Source organism: Cydia fagiglandana, chromosome 17 (genome assembly GCF_963556715.1).
Source record: "Cydia fagiglandana chromosome 17, ilCydFagi1.1, whole genome shotgun sequence".
NCBI classification, from domain to species: Eukaryota; Metazoa; Arthropoda; class Insecta; order Lepidoptera; family Tortricidae; genus Cydia; species Cydia fagiglandana.
In genome coordinates this window covers 17,389,114-17,414,506 of record NC_085948.1, presented here as the reverse complement: position 1 = coordinate 17,414,506, position 25,393 = coordinate 17,389,114, and the positions used below count along the sequence as shown (strand labels likewise).

Here is a 25,393-nt window from a genome sequence, read left to right as displayed (position 1 = left end):
CCGGACGGTGCCTTAAACCAGAAGTAGCCAACCTTTTAATGTATTTTTGTTAGTAGATACCTCTTATAGTGAAGAATATTTTATGCCGATTATAATTAGAATTAATATAATTATGCGTTGCTGGTAGTGAATATTATGTGTTAATGTTAATATGCCGGAACCGCCGCCGCCTCGCAACCTGAATATATCCCTTGGCACCTATACAGCCTATACTGTAATTTTTAGTTTAATATAAAAATTAGGAACATTTAAAAATTTGTATGGAATATATTTTTTGCTCCTTACTAATATCTGTAAATGTCTACTACTGACTATACTTTTGTGTAGAGAAGCGGCCGTCCCCTTTCCTCTTAATATTTCATTGTATAGCTTTGAATCTTGTTTACTTAATGAAGAAATACTTTTTTCAGGCGATCCAGGAATTTTTAGAATTCCTTGCAGACTGGGAAAAGCTCGAAAAAAAAATACCTGTGTCAAGGAGCACGTTAACTGGATTAAAAGTAACTTTACGGGCAACACTTGAAATTTTGGATATGCTGAATGTTGCATGTGATTACAAGTATTTGATGACAGCAACCCTATCTCAAGATCCGTTGGAGGTAATTAATAATTACTAATTATGTAATCCAATGAATATGAATCTGCTTGTATGGAATCTGCATCATGTATGCTGCCTTACTTTTGGAGAAAGTCCAGAAAGCCTTTTTAAAAATAAAAAATAAATTAAAATTCATTAATTCAAGCTAATTATACTCATATTTTTACATTATTTACATTTTGATTACACAACATTAATAACATTACATTTAAATATAATCTACTAAAATTAACAATAAAATTAAAAAATTTACAAATCACATTAAAGAATAATGATATACAATATATACACAAAAACACAACAATACATACAAAACTAACCTACACCTGTCCTTACATGCCTGTTGCAACAGTGCACAATATAAGGACTAGGGATGTAACGATACATGATTTTGCCGATACGATACCGATACCGATTTTTCAAGTAAATAATCGGCGATACCGATACAGATACCGATATCAATGGCATAGTAGTTAGCTAATAGATATAACAAATAAGGAATTATATACTTATTATGCATAAAACATACATATGTATTAATAGACACTCGAATTTGTGAAGTGTGAAAAACTGTAAAACTAATAAAGAAAAATGCCAAATCAAAATCAAAGAAAACATTTATTTAGGGGTAACCACCAAGCAATTAATGCAAAAGTAAATCCAAATCAGTAATTATAGTTCACTTTAGGTAGTTTTTACCCGACTACGTCAACGCAAAAGGAGGGTTATTTGTTATGAAAACAAAGTGTATTCAAATTATTAGCAGCGTCATTCGTTTTGCGCGCTTTTCAAACTGTAACATTGGCTGAATTTAAATCGGCGATGCCGATATATCGGTCTGCCGATTATATCGGCCGATATATCGTATCGGTATCGGTATCGTTACATCCCTAATAAGGACAGTCAAGCCGATCTGCGATCATCGCCAGGACAGTGTTGGCGCTGGCCCGCACGCGCCGCACCAGCGCAGCTGCGCGCACGCGCATGGTGGCGTGGAAACAGGCCGTGTGGGCCCCCGCGAACATGCCCGAAGCGCTACAGTAGCGGGGCAGCCCCAACACCGCCCTGAATGCGTTATTGTACTGGACGCGGAGCGCGTTGTACGCTCTTTGCGTGTAGTCCGCCCACAGGCCACACGTGTACAGCGACGTGCAGTACGCTTTGAAAAGCGTTATCTTCACGTCACTACTACAACGAGCAAACCTGCGAGCCAACATGTTCGCCCTTACGCACAACGCCCTCCGCTCCCGCTCCATATCCACATCATCCTTGAGGTCCGCAGTAACAATATGCCCTAGGTACTTGAAACTCTGTATTCTGTCTAAGAGAGCTCCGTTAAGCATGACAGGTGGCACATATTTTTTTAGGATACAGTTCCTACCTAGTCCATATACTTAATGTACCCATCAATATATTTCTGCCTGGTGTTTTTGGGTTTAATTCTTTTGAAATGAGGCGTAACTTTGGGCTGTGGACGTTTTTTATCGCTTACCTTCTTTCTAATGCTAAAAAAACGAACATAGCCATACAAATATTAGTACTATTATAAATGCAAAAGTGTGTCTGTTACCTCTTCACGCTTAAACCGCTGAACCAATTTAGATAAAATTATGGAGATAGTTTGAGACCCGAGGTCCTATATTTTTTATTGAATAATAATTTTGACTTGTTTTCAGAGATTTTTCTCCGTCATGAGATATTCGTGTGGAGGAAACGATCACCCTGATCCCAAAATGTTTGCACAAGTTTACCGATTGGCGTCTTGTTTTTCCCTAATACGCCCTCCGAAAGGTTGTAACGTTTCCGGCAAAGATTTGCTGAAGAACTTACTAGGAGCAAAGGATATGGTAACTGGTTCAAACGAGGCTAAGCAAGCATGGCTGGAAAGCCTCGACCATATACTAGATAATGGTGAACCATTGATTGATGGTTATGAAGACCATGACTACAACGAGGCTGTCACCAGTGACGCGGTGCAGTCTTACATTGCTGGGTACATCGTCCGCAAATTGCGAAAAATCGTAAAATGCAATAATTGTTTGAAACTCATACAAATGAGTCCCAATGAGGGAAAAATGTTAATGAGAAACGACGTAATCGATAAAATGGATTTATACGGCGGGTTAATTTATGCTAGTGACGATCTATTCAATCTGACCAAAATGATAGAGAAATGTGTGTTAAGAGCAATAAGCAAAGCTTTAACCAATATGGAGACGATCAGTGAAATTACGCAAGAATTACAAAAAGAAACATTGATAAAAGTTGGATGTGCCGACCATTCCAAACAAGTATCAAAAAAAATTATCGATATGTACGTAGTTATGCGAGCCCACTTTCTGGCAAAATATGAAAATAAACGTTACGACGCAGCCAAAACCAAAACTAAAATGAACAGGAAAAATGCCAAGTTATTGTCTTAATTACTAGTAGTTCGCCCCGAACTAAGAACTCGTATTCGCTGAAAACTACTGCGCACACTCAGGTTTTGATTTCCAACTCAATCTCACTAGTGATACCTACTAATACTTTATATACGAGATTACCGCCACGTGGGATGTTGACTCGACGATCATTGTTGCGATAGTCGTCTCGGATTTTTTTCCGTCATGAGATATTCGTGTGGAGGAAACGATCACCCTGATCCCAAAATGTTTGCACAAGTTTACCGATTCGCGTCTCGTTTTTCCCTAATACGCCCGGTTGTAATGTTTCCGGCAAGGATTTGCTGAAGAACTTACTAGGAGCGAAGGATCTGGTAACCATTGATTCATGGTTATGAAGACCATGATTACAACGAGGCTATAAACCAGTGACGCGGTTCAGTCTTACATTGCTGGGTACATCGTCCGCAAATTGCGAAAAATCGTAAAATGCAATAATTGTTTAAAACTCATACAAATCAGTCCTAATGAGGGAAAACTGTTAGTGAGAAACGACGTAATCGATAAAATGGATTTATACGGCGGGTTAATTTATGCTAGTGACGATCTATTCAATCTGACCAAAATGATAGAGAAATGTATGTTAAGAGTAATAAGCAAAGCTTTAACCAATATGGAGACGATCAGTGAAATTACGCAAGAATGACTAAAAGGAGCATTGATAAAAGTTGGATGTGTCGACCATTTCAAACATATATTAAAAAATGTTATCGATATGTACGTAGTTATGCGAGCCCACTTTCTGGCAAAATATAAAAATAAACGTTACGCCGCAGCCAAAACCAAAACTAAAATGAATAGGAAAAATGCCAAGTTATTGTCTTAATTACTAATAGTTCGCCCCGAACTAAGAACTCGCATTCGCTGAAAACTACCGCGCAGCGCGCACACTCAGGTTTTGATTTCCAACTCAATTACGAGATTACCGCCATGTGGGATGTTGACTCGACGATCATTGTTGCGATAGTCGTCTCAGCGGACGGTCTCATAGCGAAGAGTCTCGACCAACACCTAGAGACTGGATCAAGGGTCAGATGCAGGCAAATTGTGACAAAACATTCGCTGATGTTAACAAGAAATAACTCAAAATGTAGTCAATATGATGGGTGCTGAGAAAGGGGCGGCTACAGGGCCTGGGGCCTAGGGCGGCAAAGACTGCAAATCCGCCACTACATTATACATATATAAAAATGTGTTCGGGTGTTTTTTTGTTTGTTTTGTAAGTGTTTTTATATTTTACTTTTATATTAATATTAAAAACGAAAAACAAAAAAGAGCCTTTTATTTCTCGCCGGTAAAACAAACACAATATTATAAACTTAAATTTACATTAGGTTTAGTATTACAATAATATTTAATATTCCTCAAATCAATGTTCTATTATGCTTGGTTATGTAATAAGTAGTAAGTAATTATATTTTTTTCTTGTAATTTATTCTGCAACAACCCCTCCTGTGAGGGTGAAGGCCTCCTCCAGTGATGCTGGTCATCACAATTTCTGTTCTCTATCTTTTTCAACTTACATATGTATATCAATATTAATTTATATATTAGTATTAAATACCTACAAATACAAATAATAAAAAGCTAATAAATACTCTTATCGGGATTCGAACCCGGGACCTCCTGCTTCATAAGCGGGGTCACTACCGACAAGGCTAAAAGACCGTCAAAAATTGGTTCGCGATGCACAGTGGCGCCGCGGCGCGGCCTATTTAATGTTTTTGAGGGACACTTTTTAATACATGAAGATTGTTTTCCTCATCTCTACCTTCCATAAAGAAGATGGACAATATTAAGTAAGCGTAACTTAAAATTATAAAGAAGTTAAAAAAGAAGCAATATGGCAAAGCAAAAGGGACAAAAACGAACGGTAAGTCTATATAAATACGAGAGACAAAACAAGTTATATGCAACTAGTGTCATGTCTCAAAGTTTCCTGTGATTTTTGGTGTAAATACATAAACTGTTTGAGTTTGCATCTAAAAGTGTTAACATTTTGCAGGTTCCTTATTGGCGGAGGAATATTATTCCAAATTTTTGCTGCTGCATATCGGAAACTACCACGGAACGCTGATGTAGCATGTCGAGGTGGAAGTAGGTGTATCGCACACTGCCGGCGTTCACGCGTCCTATTGATCGTCAGCTTATCGTAAAGATATCGCGGAGCACTGAACATCAAGACACCAAAAAGAAGACAAGCTAAATGGAGTTTGCGTCGATGCTGCATTTTTAGCATATTGTGTTTGTTGAGGAATGGAGTGACATGTGACCTTGAGGGAATGCTGAAACAAAAACGTGCGCAGGCATTTTGGACGCGTTGAATAAGCTTCTTTGTCTTGGCAAGAAGTCGGGGACCATATACACTGTCAACATAATTTAATTTAGAAAGAACAAGAGACTCGACTAATCTTATACGCACATTTTCATTTATATATGGCCTTATCTTATAAAGAATTTTAAGTTTATAAAAACAGCTTCTGATAACATTAACAGTGTGGCGCTCAAACCGAAGGCAACTATCCATGAGGAGCCCGAGATTACGAGCCTCCTGAACCCGCTCAATGGATTGCCCCATCAATAACACATTGGCCGTGGGGTTAAACCTCGCTAGTTGTTGTTTGCTGCCAAAGACTAAATATTTGGTCTTGCTGGGGTTGAGCATTAGGCAGTTATTTTTGGCCCAGCATGCAATTTTGCTAAGATCATGGTAAAGTTTTTCAATTGCACTATCTGCTTCATCTGGCTTACAAGAAATGTACACTTGAATATCATCCGCATAAATGTGGTACTTACAGTGCGTGATCTGCGTCCCTATATCAGCAGAGTATAGAATAAATAGGATTGGACCGATAACCGATCCCTGCGGAACACCTCTCTTAAGGCTAGCCTGAACCGAGGTCTTTATAGTGCCGTTGCTCTGAGTTAGTTTAACACATTGAGAGCGATTATTAAGATAGCTGTCAAACCACTTTACAGCATTATTTTCGAATCCATAGTAAGTAAGCTTAGATAAGAGCAGATTAATATTTAAACAGTCAAAAGCCCGGGAAAAATCTAGCAGTACTATCAATGTGCACATCCCTTTATCCTGGGAACACAAGATATTGTCAGTGACATCCAGCAGGGCAGTCGCTGTGCCTCGCCCCTTTCTGAGTCTGACTTTCATTTAACTAGTATTTATCATTATTATCGGTCCCTATTTCTACCTAATACTTTTATGTATCAAAAAGTACTTTAACCGACTATTATTTTTTACAACATTGTTTTGCAAAACTTGTTGATATGGAACTTGAGAGTTGAGACAGTGCAGATGTGATTTTAAAACGATTAGAAATTCCAAAATACTTTTCGTCTAAAATAAACTATTGGGAAATTTTAGAACTCTGTTAACAATATATCTGTCAATTACTTACGTCATTAGTCACGTAATAGCGGAGGCAGTTATGAAGTTGACCCAAAAAAAATTTATTAAGCTATGAGCTTCATCACATATGTTCCTTGAGTAATTCTAAGCATTTCAAGCCTGGGAGGCATTAAGAAATGTGCGTCTACTCGGATTTGTAATGGATTCAAACTTTCAACCCCTTTTTAACCCTGTTAGGGGATGAATTTTACAAAACGCTGAAATTACTTTTCCTGTCTTTTAATAATATCCCCAAATACAAAGATTCAAGTCCCGCGTTCGAATTTTTTTTTGATATCCATACAAACTTTCAACCCCTTTTTCACCACCTTAGGGGATGAATTTTCAAAAACGCTGAAATTAGTTTACTTGTATTTTAATAATATATCGCTTTACGAAGTTTCAAATTCCTAGCTTAAAATAAAACTTGAACCCCATACAAACTTTCATCCCCTTTTTAACCCCCTTAGGGGTTGAATTTCTCAAAATCGCTTCTTATCTCTTGTACACTTTATAAATGTAATCTAGTGTGCAAATTTCAACTTTCTATCTTTTGTAGTTTCGGCTCCGCGTAGCAAAAATCTCCAACCAAATTTTTCACCTTTTTACGTTTTTCTTGTAAAATTACTATGAAACTGAAAAAACCAAATATCAGCAATGAATTATACGTCTTTGGTTTATACGAAAATGATACCAAACTTGCCCTTGTAGCTACCAGGATCAGAATAGATTTTTCTTAAAGATCCCCCACCCTCCCCGACTAGACGCACGCTTCTTTTGGCCTCCCAGGCTAGAAATGCTTAGAATTACTCAAATATCAGATGTGATGAAGCTCATAGCTTAATAAAAAATTTTTGGGTCATGTATGGCAGCGTTACATAACTGATTCCAGTATAACGATTAAAAAGCCGTTTGCCTAACCAAACCAACTGCCCTTCAATGACCGTTCTAATGTAGGTAAGTACATAGCTCTCGTTTCCGGACGAAACCATGGAACGTGACTTTAAGGCCACGCACGTGACTGCTGTGGGTCATACGCATACGCGACACGCGTTTTTGTGAACAGCTGTTGTCCTACTAAAACCAGTTTAATCAGACTCAGAATAACAACCAACATAACATCCATTGATAGTGTAACCGTTCCTCCTAAGACCCAGGGTCATTTTTAATGTCTTGGATTATAGGTCAAAATTCGATTACATTTTGTCCTTTTAAAAGGAACTTGGGATTTAGGAGGAAAAACTGTTTAGTCTCTGAAAAAATCGTGCTCACAAAAAGATTGCTAGCAGAAATATTTTAAAAATATATTACAAGAATTAGAATAAGAATAAGAAATGTTTATTAGCACAAATAATAACTAACTAATAACACAAAACTAAAATTAAATTACATAAATAACAATTTACATCTTTCGTGAGACTATAACATATTTAATAGGTATTTTAAAACAATTTAAAACGAGTCACTCACGTTCAAGAAGCGAAACTCGTGAGTGACCCGTATAGTTAAATAATAGTACCACAATTAAAATTGAAAGCTACCTATAGATAGAAAGTAATATGCCGTGGAAGGGTTCGCACTGTAGCTGTTCTATTTGCGTAGGTATGTGAAACATCACCTGAACCAAAAGGTCATAACTCCAGTCGAATTTCTTACAAAAAACTATCTTTTAGTTTCAGAATACGTCGGCTCGTGCCGGTATGAGACCATTGTTTCGCGGCGGATCGATTTCCATGACGATAATTGGCAACGGGTGTGATTTTAGATGTTAATTTGATCTTAACGTTCTGTTTATGTAAGAACAAAACCACAGAATAAACAATAGTACTAGATACAGAAGACTCACTCTCTAACAAAACGCGTCTGTCACGATCAGCACAGATATGGCCGCTAGGTGGCGACAGCGCCACGCGCGGCTTATTGCAAACCCCAAAATTGGGGCCGAACGGATGTACTTTTAGCTACCTGTAGCAAAGCGACGAAATCCCGGAGTGAGCCACGCCTGACAAAACACAGAATGGGGTTGGCTGGTCGAAATATTTAACGGATGGCGCCAGCATAGCTTGCCCTGTGAATTCCTAGAATTATGACGAAATTTTTTTTTTTAAATTGAATTTTATGCCCTGGATACCAGCTCAAGGCAAATCTCATACTGAAAAGGCACTTCGGTGGCAAAGCATGCATGGACAATAGGTTAATGAGATAAGGGCGAGGAAGAATATAAACAATCTAGCGGGGATTCCTACTAAAGAATAACTTAATTCTCAAAATGTTCACTGACATATTAAAATTATATTGAAACAATAGGTATGCATAACATTTTTCTTTCCCAATACGGTCCCGGATCATCCCCAATAAATGGAGTCGCCCACGCGTCACACTCACCCACTTTTCCCAGTGGGCAAGTGGGCGTATGACCTTTGCACCCACATCTAAGCTGGCAACGTCACTACACGTCACAATGGCCTTAGTTGGCTTTTTGATGTCAAAGCTGTGTGGGGCGCTTTGAGAAAACTAAAGGATTTTTTTTGTATACCTATACATATTTTGAGAGGGGAACATTTTGAAAGAGTAGAGCTCTCAAGGAGGTGGCCAGGTGGGATAATATATTGGGCAATATGTTATATTTAAAAAATAATTTAGGTATACCTATAATAACTTAAGTTACATAGTTACGTTTCCTACTACATACTTAAAAATTAGAGCATATTAATATTATTTATAATATGTTTGCCAAGCGAAATAATTTAGGTAACCCTTGTGTAATTAAATTACGCTCTAATTTTTTTTTTATTGAATAATACAAGAGATGAAGGTATTCATACCCATTTCATACCTAATTATGTAAAAATGTCTATTCTATTTATTGTTAATATATTTATCCTTATCGGTTTAAATATGAAAAACGTTTTTTAACGTTAACGAGTTCCAAAGGAGAGTAAATGAGATAAATTAAATTTATGCGTAGTTGTAATTAGAAATGATAACGCGTATTGAACAATTTATTCATAACATAACACATTTGTTAATTATTACGTTATTGAGTATCATTATGATTCGTTAAAATGACTTATACATATGTAATATTGAATAGTGGTAATACATCTTAACTATTAGGAAAACGAATTAATTAGCACTAAAATAAATAAATAGTAAATAATTCGCCGATGAACGTAGTAAAATTAATCAATATGTATCTACTTTAGGTTTTACTTTTCCTAATCTGGCAATGGAAATTTGGAAATCGTCCCCTAACCACCACCATCAAGATAATATACGCACGAAAAACACGCACAGCCGCATCGTACCGTGCTCAAAATTATCGCGAACGATACTCGAACAATCCAAGAATGCACTGAGTAAAGGTTAATGTGCTTATTGCAAATGTATTTGCATCGTTAAGGGAGGAATCCGCAACATATGACTAACATTTTCACAAAGAACATGGCTTTGTTTACGTGTCAAGTCGAGCCAAACATTTCGTTTTACTGATCATTACGCACGTACACTTCATTTATTAACAAAAACATGGGTTAATATTAATTTACACGTGTAATACTGAGTATAAATGAGTAAGACTTACCCATACAACGGCTAGAAGCCAAATAAAAAAGAAAAATAGATCGACTGCGCTGTCGTTCGCTATCCGAAGCGTCTGTGCTCTAGCCCGACTCAGATACAAACTGATCGTTGTTCGGCGTTGTGCACGTGCGTTTATATTTGCGGCGCGCTAGGGCTGCCGATAACGAGGTCGTTACTAATTATTTGATAACGTCGTTAATTGTAACCGTTAAATCAATTTAAAATATTGACCATTATTCTTACGCAAGATTGAGATGTACAATTGGCAAAATTATATTAAATTGCGTTTAACCAGATTTACGTAGGAGATTTAAATTATAAAACTATAAGACAAGTAATATCTTAAATATTTATTATAACGTTATAATATTATTGTCTCTAATATAATTTACCATATGCCATATCTATGCAATTTTGCGTTTATACTTAATTATAAATTGTATGTAAGTAGATGACATTTGTCACCGTACTCAAGCTATTTGAAAAATACTATGGTAGTTGTATGTAAGGTATATCTCTGTTAATAAAAACAATGTTTTTATCCATGACCCGCTAACGTACAAATTATGGATGTTTTTAAATATTAATCAATGATATCGCCGTACGGGCAGATTTATTAAATTATCCATAAGTAAAACATACAGTCACGTTTTAATATTGATACTCCAATTCGAATTAAACGAGTCTGAAATGCGTGAATAGTTACCATGAAACGTTATTTTTAATACAGTTGCTCAAAAAGTGCTACTTTACGTAGCTGTTTAGCGTGCGGAAAGTTGGTTATCTCGAACTAGTGCTTTTTACTTTTCCAATTTTTTTAAAATTATACTTGTTCCAATTCACGACTACTTATTGATGAGTGTTAATATTAGTTTCCTTTAAACGTCGTAATCAGCATAAAAACCTACCGTTAATGTAAGAATACGAAAAATATTACATATTTCATATTTAATTACTTACCTCTTCATCATTATAACACGTTTATTTTTTAATATTCAATAATAAAAATTCCGTTCTTAATAAGTTGACTGAATGGAACGGAATAGCTGCCAAACGCCCATAGATATAATATACTTAAAGACGACGTCTAACCGAGCTGTCACTGTTACCACTTTTGTTTAGTGTACGATTAACAATGTTTTTCTTATTTTTTCGCAACTGTATTAAAAAACGTCGTTCGATACACGTGCGGAAATGTCATTCTTCAATGACATACCTTCCGCACTAGCATCGAAATGTACTATTTCGCACTACCAATAACGTTACCGTCCCGTTATCGTTTCGTTATCGACATGGCGTCATACCTTGTGCGCATGACAGAAGCCCGCGTCGTCCCCTCTCCACCACCGCCATTTTAGTGCTAAAACAAAACGGATTAACCGCGTACACAACTTCTTAGCACTTACGTCGATCTTATTTGAACTGTACAATCAGCTGACGCGTACGCCATGTTGAAATAGCGTGGCGAGCGTTTGCCGCACTAAAAAAACCAGTAAAGCTAACTATCATATTGCGATTGTTCCTAAAGCTTCTTGTGGTATCTTGCTTAGACTGGTTTTAGCTCGCTTGTGGTCTTCAAACGTTCGGAATAACTGAATAATGTGACACTAGATTTTTTTTTATCTGTGGCAGTGAATCACGCACTACTAAAGTACAAGCAGCGCGCATATATGATCCATAATAAGTCTTATCTCGTTGCAATAAAGTTTAAGAATGTTCAATAAGTGTTGTCGATGGTGATACTGATTAGGTCAGTGGCACGACACATATATCCGCATAGGGTATTCACGAGTTCACGTTTACCCTACAGTACAGAGTACAATGTAGCGGAAAAACTAGGTATTCAGGGCTCGTCGATAACCGACGTTTTGTCTCCAATCCTCCCTCTCTATAGCTCGAATATACTCTATAGCAAGAGCGACAAAGTGGCAATTAGACGGTCCCATTTTCGATGTTCGCAGTAGCCCCCTTCTAGCGAATATGCCGCTGGACGCTAGAACAGGACTATAACCGCGAAAATCGAAGTTCGCAAATTGCGGGGATTTTTCTCTATCACTCTAATTACGCCTTCGTTGGAGTAAAAGAGAAAGATCCCCGCAATTTGCGAATTTCTGTCTTCCTCCCTCTCTATAGCTATAGCAAGAGCGACAAAGTGGCAAAATAGACGGTTCCATTTTCGATGTTCGCAGTAGCCCCTCCCCCCCAATCTGACGAATGTTGTGCCGCTGGCCGCTAGAACAACATTCGCGAACTTTTCGCGCACTACACGCGCGCTTCATTTCGTAGACTTCGTAGAGGTACCTACGCTTTCGCTAGCTTTTTTTATTTATTAACATAAAAATATACATCTTATACAATTACAGTGTCCCACAAAACAGTTTACACGGTTTGACTGTGGGATCGTGCAGTCTCTACTCTCTACAAAAGTTTACATATATCATTACTAATTATGCTCAACAATTACTATACGCGATTTACGAGGGAACTACACAGCTTTTTACCAAATTTTACTTTATTGGCTTTCTGTCTGATGTTTGTATGATGCTTGTAGCCCTAGCCGCCCAGAGACCTATAAAAAGGTATCCTGTTCCATTCTAATTTTAATCTTTGTTTTGACAAATCAAAATTGCATTTTGTGGTCGGCTAGGGGCTAGATCAGGGGGCCTAGCCAACAATTAAGAATTACATACACTCTCATAGACAACAAGATACGTACCTGTCAAAGTAACTATATGTAATAAGTAGGTCAGAGATATGCTGGGTCATTCTGACAAACCAATGCTGTACAACAATGCAGTAGTGCAGCAGATAGAGGGATCCTCTATCTCGACGCATTTAACCCAGCAATTGCTTTAATATAAATACAATTAATCCACCCTATTCCTAACCTTACCAATGAGTTTTTCGGAACTTATGTACGAAATATCATTTGATATTTACCACTAGCTTTTCGGTGAAGGAAAACATCGTGAGGAAACCTGCATACATCTGCGAAGAAATTCAAAGGTGTATGTGAAGTCCCCAATCCGCATTGGGCTAGCGTGGGGACTATAGCCCAAGCCCTCTCGCCCATGAGAGGAGGCCTGTGCTCAGCAGTGGGACGTATATAGGCTGAAATGATGATGATGATTATGATTCCTAACCTTACCCCTATTCCTACCCTACCCCCCTACCCTATCCAACCCTACCCTACCCTATTCCTTGTTAAGGCCGCCGGAAGACGCTAGTTGCGGGTCGCTTCCAACCGGTACGAATGGAGGTCCAAGGGGGAGGCCTATGTTCAGCAGTGGACGTCTTATGGCTGAGATGATGATGATGATGACCAGAGCTCGGATAGGGTGAGCTATTTGCCTTATAATTTGACATGTCTTATGTCATATATAAGGCAAATAGCTCACCCTATCCGAGCTCTGATGATGACCCTATTCCTGAAACTATTTCCGTTGAGAATAGCCGATACAGCCACACATCCACTGTGTCCACCTACGCGAATAAGTGCTGCAAACTTGTCAATGTCACCCCACAATTGTATACAGGGTGAAATTTAATTCACTGGCCAAATTGAAACAACCGAAAGAACTCGAAAAAATATTAAACACGTGTTTTTTCTTTTAATACCGCTCAGTACATTTTTTTCGAAATAACTCATCATCAAGTTGTCCTAAAAACCTCGTACGTTATGGTGAACCGACAACTACCCACTACACCCGCTTCTCTCTTATCAGTTAAGGTCATTGACACCCCGCCCCTCCCGCTGTTTGCAATCGCGTCACCAATTATGAACCCTATTGCAGCGAGATGACCTACATAAGTTGCTAATTTTTCCTTTCATATTAACGGGCTTAGAACCGTCAAAATGCAAAGGCAACCCATTTTTAATCTAAAATGTTATTTCTGACCAATGATTATTAACAAAACGTCCGTGGCTTAAAAACAATGAGTAAAAACTAGGTCAGGAATCTTTGCATTCAGGCGTATTTAAGAAATTGAATCAACTTACGTACATTTGATTAAAAATCGACGCAATTAACGAAAGTGTCACGAGATGGTACTCTTGGATTCAATCCTTGTCTGCGAAGGCGTGGAACGGATTCCATTTCGTATAATCTTTGTGCACCACGTAAACACTCACCACTTAATAAATAACACCGTACCACTTCGTAATATTCCCGGTTCGAAAATATTTTTTTTAACCTTAGTACGCGCGCGATTATTATTTTAAGGTTGGCGAGTGACGAGTGACTAATCATTTATGCTTACCGTTATGTTTACCGCTAGCGCGGAATGGTTTAGTTTAGACTACCCTCGAAATTGATAAACCTGCTTACCATCGCCAACAGTAACTGGGTGGACCCTATTGCAACGATTATAAGGTTTAGTGAAGGTCAGATAAGGGTTTTGCTGATGTTGTTGTTAAAACCTACTATTAGGTTTGTTTACATTTGTGGTAATAGGGTGACCATGACTCGTGGAAAATATTTAAAAATTGAAAAATGAAAATTAAAAAAAAGTGTACTCTTTTTTTTTCGCTAAATAGATTCCTTAAGTGTAACCTAGTGCCGGGAATTAATATGGCCAGTGATTTAAATTTCACCCTGTATAAAGTGCTATTTAGAGGCTTCACTTATACAGGATTGCTAAAAAAATAAGTGCATTCCCGTTGCTGCCAGGGAGGTTTTGGGATTATACTGAGCAACTTTTACTATGGCACCAGAAAAAAAATTACTCTCCCATAGAAAATGGACCAGCCAAAATGTATGAGACAGCCAATTTTTTTTGGCGATTTCGGGGTTGGTCCCATAATAGTAAAATTTGCTCACTTATTTTTTAGCACCCTGTATATGTGTGCGTGGGTGATACTGGGAAAAACATGATGTAATAGCTGTCGTATTAAATGTACCGCGAAATAGCCTCTGCCCTAGGGGGTACCAGTCCAATTAAATTTTCCTCATAATAACCGACTAGAATGTTATTCTAAGTCTCATGCACTGAAGTGCGTAGGTATGCTAGAGCAAGGTGCTTAGACCAAGGAAAGTCTGAAACGATTTTGATCACACGCAGTGCAAGTGTTATTTTAAATGTCAAACTTCTATGAACATTATGACGTATAAATAACACTTGCACCACGTGTGCCATCAAAATCGTTGCAGACTTATCTTGCTCTATAGAAAATAATATGATATGAGAATAGAATTATAATTCTAGGTGTGATTATTCATACCAAACCTACCGACTACTTTGTTACCAGCAACAAAGTAGTCGGTAGGTTTTTTTTTTAATTTATTATTTCATATCACCTTTATGTTACATTTGTACATATCGGCCCTATAAAGCCGCTTCTTATATCTTCAGAAATAAGTGTACATAAGTGGACATTTAAAATAAAAATAATTAGAATTTATTTGTTAAGCATAACTTCAGCCAATAGGTAGGTTTGGTATAAATCACACCTAGAATACTATGTATTTAACATACATAGTATTGTTCGGTAAGAAATGCAGACTCGAAGCATAAACTAAAAGAATAATTGATCGTTGATTGTAAGTTGATTATGTATCATTTTATTATTTTAGCCGGAAAATGTAATTTGTGGTTATGGAATTGGAATGACGTCAATCACTTATATCACGACACAATACATGATTATGTGTTTTCCCGAGTGGTTGCTTGCTCAGCGCTTGTTGAATGACGTAGTTTTGTATTTAATAAGAACACTGTTAACAAAAAACACGCCAAAAAGAAACACCATAACTACCTCTAATGAACTTCAGGTACCTACCTACAGAAGGTAGGTCGGAAACACGAGCATAGGTCTAAACTAAAATGAACATAAAAAAAAATTCAGCCTACCCCTCTCAACCCCCTAATTTTCACCCTTAAATAAGAAATAAGCAGTTTTGACTTCTTTACAATATGAGTGGTGGTAATTGCTATAACTGTTCCAAATTTTAGGTATCTACCTCAAACGGTCTCTGAGAAAAACACATTTAACTGATTTGCAAGACCGAAGTGATCCCATAAGTGTTCCGTAAACAAAGTTTTGTACGGAACACTAAAAATATAATAAATTCAGCACGTGCGGTTTTACTTAACAATAGACATCTGCCCGATTCGAACTTTAAGATCCGTCAATTATTGGATCTAGAAACGATATGGATTAGAGTGTCAGTGTCAAAAGTGACGTTTTTGGTCCCCATACATTCCACGATTTCCACGACTCTTCATAGTGATTTAATACTCTTTGCGACTCTTCTCTTTCCGAATAGACTCTAGTAGGTATCGAGGTATTGTATGATAAGGTAAACAAAGACCATTGTTAGTATAGTGTTTAGGTATGACGTGACACGTGTATCGATAAAGTTTGTTATTAATTAGCCTGAAACCGTGAATAGTCACGCATAACATGGAACCGATAATAAAATAGTTATTCAACAGTTTAAATATCTTCTTTTCTTCGTTCTTCGGGTGTCTTGCGTACCTAGGGTTGCCAGATCGAAAGGCGCTATTATCGGGAAACAATAGAAATTTTTCGGGATTTTGGGACTTAAGTCGGGAAAAAAACCATTCAAATTAAAGTAATTGTATTAAATACTATTTTACATTATTGGCACTACGTCAGCTCGCTCTCTCGACGACAGTTCAGATGTTGAAATTATTGTTTTAAAACGTAAAGCTGTTTTTCGGGACAGTTTACACTTTGTCGGGAATCGGGAACACATACTAAAAATCGGGAAAATCCCGCCAATTCCCGACCATCTGGCAACCCTATGCGTACCCGGCATAGAGTTTCATCGTGGAAAAATATAATTCGACTGTATTTCTTTAGTCGAGTGTGCTCGGGCCATAAAAGGTAAACTATGGGGTTCTTTGAATAAAATATTTCCTTTGGCAAATTGTGTTCTTAAAATGTTTTATCTAAATCGGTTCAGCGGTTATAGAATTCCCATACAAATTTATCTCCCTCTTCACACCCTTCACCCCACAAAGCATTTCATGTAAAGATATCTCCATGTTCTCCCTCAGCCAAAATTTTGAAAAAAATACATATTATAGGACGTCGATGGGAGTATTACCAGTGAAAAAATTGGAGCGGTCTCTAACGTGAAAGTAAAAGAAAAAAAAATCTGAAAAGTTTAATTGGATTTTTTTATTTTTTTTTCTATGACATAATGAAAATATAATTATGGTCATTTAATCATCTTTATTAAATGTACAATATATGCCAAGCTCGTTAAAATAGGTTGACTAGAAAATAAAATATTGAAAATTTAACTATAAAGTTTGGGGAGCTGAAATTAGGCATACTTAAAAAAAATTACAAGCCAAAACTCGCTGGGGGCAGACTCACTTAGCTTATCCTGGCAGGGCCTTTACATCAAAAATATTGGTGGCTCCACTTCTTAAATCCATCCTTGGGTCCTAAGGACCCATCCTACCAAAGGTAATCTTTTGTTCAACCAACGCTGTATTTTGGGGCCTACACTCTCAAATACTTGTTATGGCAATCAAATTAGACCCAAGAATAGGGCTCTGAGGAATGAATTCTAATTGAAATATATTATCCATACGGTTGTATATTTTTTAAAGATTTATATCTCAGATAATAAAACGGCAGTTCAATTGCCTCAATTTATTATGGCTCCTCTACACGATGGGCCAACGCCGGCCACTCCAAGGGACGCATTTATGCGTTAGAGGGAGCAAGTGATATTGCTATCTCATTCTACCGCATGGCTGCGTCTCTTGGAGTGGCCGGCGTTGGCCCATCGTGTAGAGGAGCCATTAACTGATCTTTTACAGCAGTTGTACAAAAGCTGAATTATTTATTTGTGATACAAAAGATTATAAAGCACACCTTTAAATTTTACTACTTAATTGTTTCTGTAATAAAAAAATAAATATGTAAAATAAAACAAAACAGATATTACTTTTTTATAATCATTTTATTTCCCGATAAGCCTTATCGTTTTACACGTCTCAGTACTAAACACTAGCAACTACATAACCCCTAAAATGGTCTCTACATGAAATAATAAGAAACTATAATGAAACTAATGAACATTAGTACATATCTAATAAAAATAATGAATTTAGGGAATCTCTTTACAATATTGGTATTGCTATAAAGGCCACAATTAATTGACAAAATACTTTTTTTTCAAACGTTAGCAGTTTAGAAGAATATTCGACAATTTTAATAGTAAAATGGAAGCCATTTCCGGACGGTGCAGATTTCAATCTTCTTGATGGGGCTGACTTGTTGTTCTGAATATTGCAAACAACGATCGAAGAAAAACAAAACGCAGCCTTACGGCGTCATGTTGGTAATACAGCGCGTACTTAATTTTCCGACTTGTAATTATTTTTTGCTTGACGGCCAGTACGTTTTGTTTACTGATCTTTTCCTACTTGTAGTCGGTTGTTTTTTTTTTCTTGACGGCCAGAGTGTTGAGACTTGTGACAAGATGTTCTTTTTTCTTGATGGCCAGCGTGTTGAGACTTGTGACCAGATGTTTTTTTTCTAAACGGCCAGTGTGTTTACTGTCCAGCGGATAGCTGCACGATCTTGTTGTTAACAGCCAGGACTTCAGCCATGTACTCCTCGTCGGTGACGACGGTGGCAAGTCGTTTGAGGATGGAGAGGAGCTCGCCGTCCTTGAGACGGAGCTGCTCGTTGCACTGGTCTACTTCTTCTACCACTTCGTCAGGGATCTGGGGAGGAATGGAGATGTTAGTGGTTTGTTTATAAAGGGGCTTGAGCGGGGTTCAAATGTTACAAATGTAAGCAATTAGGACCGGATATATCTTGGCGCAATGGATTGTATCGAATAAGTATTAAATTATGTTGAAATAAACATTTTTTTTTATGAAATCTTGAGTTTACTTGCTTTAACTAAGCAATTTGCTTGTATTTTTGGATAAATATTTAAAATATATGATTGGACAATGGAATAATAACGAAAGCTTTGTCCTGAATACTCGTACTATGCTGAGTTTGATAAACGTATCCGGCGGGTACTTTAGACTCTACATAAATAAAACACATGTATTGTGTTCATAAGACAAAAACGTGACTTGTGACCCTATCGTCTGTGCGATAAGTGATAATACTATAAACATGTTTGTCATGTCATGTCATATAGATATAATTATATACCCGAAAAAAGCTTTGTGTGATTTCGATCCAATTGTGATACCGGTATCGTGGAAGGGATTCGGGCGCAGCATTGTGTTTTTTGAGGCCTTTCGGATGCATTCTTTTTTTTATGTAAATCCGAAGTGCAGGTAAGAAAAGGTGTTGACATCATAAATAATACATATAAGGGTACCTACTTAGTATTAAATTTCCAAATGTTGAGAGATATGTAGTTGTATGGTTATTTTTATAATAAGCTCGTGACATGATATTATTTTTGTGAGACCGTGTATCAAACCGATTAATACCAGATTATACAAAGATAGTCCAGAAGGTATTGACGTCATACCACCCGAATTGGGATTCCATCCGTTTTGGATGTGCGCCAAAGATTTATCGTAATTTATAATAATCCCATTCCAGATGTTGATGTTTTTCATGATTTACAGTTCTAATCCTGCTGCTATCCGCTATAGTTCGTTTTTTTTAGCATTAGAAAGAACTCCACAGAAGTAAGCGTACAGTTTTTATCAGGCTATTTAATTGTTAATAATTATTGAATTATCTAATGTAGCACGGTCAATACATATAATTTACTTCAAATGATTACCGCTAAAAGTGCCGGATTTGGAACCACAAGCTTACTTCTGCGAAGTTCTTTCTAATGCTAAAAAAAACGAACTATAGGTAACGTAAAATTTTCAGCCCATTGCACTAATTGTACCTATGTCCAACCTTACGCCTTGCAAAGCTGTCAACTATTGGAGTAAGGCTGTCAAACCTTAACTTAGAAATTGTGGCTTTTTATCTAAATTATTTTTTATCTCATATCTGTAGCTTGTCTTCAATACGCGTATAATCTTTCTGGCTGTGTCTATGATACATTTGATTGCAAAGATCACATATCATGTTATTGAATGTTACTTACATTGTCAAGGCGTTTAGAAAATTTAGAAATGACATTTGATACATTTCTATTTGTAGATCCTTTAGAGCGTGTCAGATACCTAATATATTTTTACCCAGATGACTAGTAAAAATGATGAAACTCTCGATGTTTAAATTTAAGTAAAAATAAGTTATTTGCGAAAATTTCAAACTTGCAAGACTTGATTACAGACAACGGGACAGGTGAAACTAAATATAAGCTTGTAATTAAGGCAGATCATAAAGGCCAGGTGTGGAGCATCCATATCCACCGATGACCACGATCCTCAGTCATGAGGGAGCGACCACAGAGAGAGAGAGAGAGAGAGAGTAATTAATGATGGTTACCTTCTGAAGCTCCAAGAAGGTTTGGAACTTGAGCTTCTTCCTCTGCTTGCCATTGTTGCTGTCGAAGAACATGGTAAACTCCTGGGTCTTCGGCTTCAGAGGGAAGTAGATACCGGCGGTCAGGCGGCCCTTGGGGTCCCTGGCTAGAAGACTCCTGAAATGTAAAAATTCAGGTTTTATAATCAGGAAAAAACACCGTAATTGGTTTTTTACGGTTATTTGATAGGAGATAACGATATAACGCGTAGAGTGGATTAATTTTAAAAACGTCGAGGCTCTTGGGAAATTCTAGCTTTTTCGTGTAGGTAAGTTTTATTTAATTTGGTTCATTAACGTAGTGAATAAATTTTGAGTCGATTAAAATTGTTGATCCCTTAGGGCTATTGGCCAAGTATATAAGTATAGGGATATTAAATGCCTTAAATCAAATGATGAGCTTGATCACTTCCTCTTACCTAAGATCCCACACCAAGTTCCTCTTCTCGGTGACCTCAACAGCGGTCAGATACGGCTTGGCGACGTACATGAGGGACACCTGGGCCTTGGTCTTGTCGCCCCTGGTCTCCCGCTCGTGCCACTCCACGTAGTTCGGGTTCTGCAGGTTGAACTGGTAGTTGTAGTCCTTGCGGCAGTGCGGCTCGTCAGACTGCGTGAACCAGCCTGGAAAGAAGAACAGAATGATTGTAGAAATAACCTTTTTCAGTCCTGAAAACATGTACCTAATACTTAATGATACACTGCAAGAGTGAGAAAGACACTCAGGTATAGGTAATATTACTTTAAGCAACTGTTGTCTCACACAGGATACCGGGCAATGACGTAGTTTAGGTACTTAGCATTAGCAGATTGAAGATACAGGAGAGAGTTTACGAAACATTTATGATGACGTTTTTAAAGAAGTGTGGCTCACTATAGACTTTATTACGAGCTTATAGAAATTTTTAATAGACGAAAATACAAGAAAAACAGTAATTATACACTTACCAGTATGTGGATAGCAACGATCAGCCATAGCAGTGACGACACGGGAGATGTGGTATCCCAGATCGGACAGGAATATGCCCGGTCTGCCGTCGATCTTCACGTGGATAGCGGCCATCACGTGGTCCTTCTCCGTCTCGATCAGGAACCCTTGAGGTCCAGGGAACGAGGTGGTATAGTCTACCAAGTCCTGGATATTCTCATCGCAAGATACCAGCATCATAGACTTGCTGATACCGGGGAAGTCCTTCTCTAAAACTTTCAAGCGCTTGATGACTTCCATTCCGAGACCGACACAAGTATGCTTATGCGCCCTGATCGGAGGATTGTACTTCGGGAAGAACTCTTCAAGATATTGATCCGGAGCGGCCATATAGGCGTCGTAAAGAGACAGGAAATTATTAACGGAGTCATAGTTTTCTGAGACGACGATTCGGCTTATCAGCGCCTCGGCCTTCGCCACCAGGTCCTCGTACTGATGGAGGGTGAGGTGGAGCGCCGGGCGCGTGGCCCCCCAGCGCGGCGGCGGCAGGGGGTGGTCGGCCGGCCACTGCAGGCCGGCGTGCCTGGGCCCTGTGCCGAGTCAGCTCAACCACTCGGCGCCCCAGCGGCCCACGACGCGGCGCAGGAGGCGCTCCTCGGACGAGGTGGACGCGACGAGGCCCGCCTCGCGGGCCTCGGTGGTCTCCGCTCCCTGCGCATCCGGAGACCACTCTTGACACTTACTTAACGGTTTTAAATTTAATGTTTCTGGAAAGAAAAACAGTTTATTAGCACGGAAGAAAATTACGGCTAATTAATAAGCTTTATCAATTAACTCGTGACGAAATAGATACTGAGTGATAAAGTCTTCAATCGAAAATTCGAAACTTTAATAATGTGTGGGAATTATCACGTGACTTCTCGATATATATCTCGGGGCCAATAAGTGACAACCGTTTGTTATTAAGACCCATCATTTTTCGTTAAATCTGATATCCCTATACATTTGGGGCATTCTCTATGAAAAGGGACCTTATTGTCGATGGCGCTTATGTCGCACAGCGTCGCGCGGTATTGTATTTATATCGGAACATCGTTAATAATGGCGTAAACGCCATCGACAATAAGGTCCCTTTTCATAGATAACGTCACATTATATATTTCGACTGTTATTTGTCTGATAACGTCACATGTAGTCAACTAGTCACATTAGTCGACACGTGAGCCATGGCGGTTAGTGACAAGTTATCAATTTATGCACACACGTGTTTGCCCGTCGCCAGACATGGCACGCGGCACGCGTGACGCACGCACGAATAAACAGTTTGTTTTATTTAGGATATCGCGTACGTCCACGTACGCAGACCATATACATCTCTTAGTAATTGTAATACGTTAGATTGAATTGTTAGTTTTAATTTATAAAATTGTTGATGTTATTATTTTTGCTTTTATGTAAATTCAATGTTGACGTGTAAAAGTGCCCTTGTGGCCTATTTGCTGAATAAATGTTGATATTTGATATTTGATATTCGTCATTCAGAATTTGGTTGGGAGTAGAGCCCGATTTAGATTTTTACGTACCTTAGGTATTTTATCGAGACTATAGAAATGAGCCGAATATTCCGTAATTATTCGGTATTCGGCATATTTTTCAATGTTCGTATAATAATCGTATTCGGCCAAATAGTTCGGTTCGAACTGGCTTATATTTACAAAGTAAACAATTTTTTAAGGGTGTACACACTTATGTAATATAATTATTATAGCTATGTGAAATTTGTAAAAGAGATGAATAAAACTAAACTAAACTAATAATACTTATAATGAAGGATTTTTAGTATATGTATATGTTCCTACTCATATGTTCGTGTCACGCATACCTTCGACCCCGAGTAACCACTTAGCAAATTATCTTAAGCGACTTTAGGTCACCGCGGTCGGGAAACCTATCCAAGTATCCATTTAGTTTCTAGAAACACCTTGTTACTATGGCTCATGTTACTCTATAAAATTACAAGAAATCAGTGCAAATTGGATCTGACTGCGCAGTAATTGAATTGACTGGAGGTGAAAGAACGTGACGCAATGACGTGACCTTACCGGTCAACTAATCACTCAAATGTACGGTAAGGTCACAAACGTTATAGGGGGAGTTTATTAATATGACGCATCTGAAAATTTCTCTAGGGTAAGATCAACCCTCAAGGGTTTAAAAGGAGAAACAGTTTAACTGAAAATGAACCTTATTATGCAGACAGAATATCCAGAAATGGTCAGTTAAAAGTGTTGTTAATACTAACTAAATTTAATAAAGATCGACACAAAAATAGTTATAACTGCGTCATACCTATGTCGCGAAAAATATTCATGCGAACGTTTTTAAATACATTTTCAGTAATCGTGGTTACCGGATACACGGAGTTTAACCTCCTGAGACCCAGAAGAAATTGTTTTGTTTTTGAAATTCTAACCCTTAATTACACAATAAAAGTTCAAAATAGATTTTGGAATATGTACAGAAAATTTTACGCCGGGACTTAGGAGGTTAATTTAAATATTATCAAAAAAGGCACCATGCCGCAGGTGGATATTTTGTAATAATTTATTTTAAGTTTAGTTTTATTTATTTTTAGATATAGTTTAAGTTTTGTAGGTTAGTCATTTAATGTGTTTTTTTAAGTATGTATATTAAGTACGTATGCACTAATAAATAATCAAAAAAATATATAAGTAAAATACTGAAATTTCACGAAAAATCCTGAAAATTACCAAATAAATAAAAAAAACTCTATCTACAGTAAATTAATAATTATCACTTATCAGCTACATAAACAGGTCAAGGATAAAATCCTTGTTTACAAACACAAGTGCAACGTACCCATGGCGTACGCCGACGATGATCCTCGCTTGTACTCTAAGAGTTTGTGTTCTCGTTCCGCACTTGTGTGAAACTGGCGGCGGAGGGCGTGCGCGGGGTATTTAAAGATGGCGGACTGGCGTGCGTCACCGCACACTAGCTTGGTGGATGTGTGCACGCACACATGGGTGATGTTTTTGTTTATGTACAGTTGAATAGAGTTTGGTATTGTTTATTTCCGATGTTCATTCAGGAGTTATTACGGTAGTGTATGTGGAAATTTCCATTTCATGCAAAGAAGCCCGAATAATCAGATATTGGCTTCCATTTTCTTTGAATATCCCGTGGAATATCCATCCGTTTCCTAAATTTTCAAATGTCTTGGCCTTTTTTCCAAACTACCAAAAGTTTTTTAATTAGCATTGTTTAAAATATTCTAAATATAACCTTTTCATTTTTACATGAAATTAAAATAAGTATAATCAATTAATCACTACAAAAAACAATTTAAAAGTTAACGATTTCAGACAAAAATCTTCAACATTTTTTTTCGTAAACTATACTTTGAAGCAATTTGGTTGAAAAGCGTGACTACCAAATGACGTCGTAGCTAAAATTAACGCCTGAAAAGAACCTAATAATCATTAGACGAGGTGATTGAACTCTATTCGTAGAACCTTTCTGTGTATTTCAGCTATACGTATTTCAGGTATAGAAACACTATTGAACACTTAAAAAGACTATAATGAATATAATGATAGTCGTTTTGAAACATTTTGACTGGATGTTCCTCATAAAAGTGAACAAAAGAGTCAAATCATAATGTTCCTTTTCACCTTTACTCATACCCTAGTAACGTTAAGTACACTCAGCGTCAAAAAAATCGCACATCTTAACATTTTTCTTTCAAGCGGTTTTAAACCTTATATTATATAAGACAAGATAAGACTATGGGGCCTTATTTAAAAGGTTATGAAACTCTCTATTGGAAAATGTCGTAAAATGGACGATCTACCCCATACAAAAAGAAAATTTTCAGGAAAAACGAATCGACGTGTATTCAGGTTAAAATTTGCAAAGAATATAAACACTACAAAATCAAAAGTTTCAGAAAAAACAAACCTAAAAC

General features: G+C 37.5%; 1 protein-coding gene and 1 long non-coding RNA gene across 2 annotated transcripts; one reads left to right on the top strand and one right to left on the bottom strand.

Annotated features, from left to right (window-relative positions):
* Nucleotides 1-17,963: 17,963 nt before the first annotated feature.
* On the top strand, nucleotides 17,964-18,717 carry LOC134672662 (uncharacterized). The gene is made up of 2 exons (XR_010099363.1): nucleotides 17,964-18,448; nucleotides 18,496-18,717. It is a non-coding gene; the product is annotated as an uncharacterized LOC134672662 (long non-coding RNA).
* On the bottom strand, nucleotides 18,544-24,368 carry LOC134672654 (uncharacterized). The gene is made up of 5 exons (XM_063530612.1): nucleotides 24,286-24,368; nucleotides 21,426-22,172; nucleotides 20,897-21,101; nucleotides 20,442-20,595; nucleotides 18,544-18,742 (listed from the first exon to the last, which is right to left on the bottom strand). The coding sequence occupies exons 2-5, from the start codon at nucleotides 21,793-21,795 to the stop codon at nucleotides 18,569-18,571; spliced, it is 903 nt and encodes a 300-aa protein (XP_063386682.1). The 5' UTR covers nucleotides 21,796-22,172; nucleotides 24,286-24,368; the 3' UTR covers nucleotides 18,544-18,568.
* Nucleotides 24,369-25,393: the final 1,025 nt, after the last annotated feature.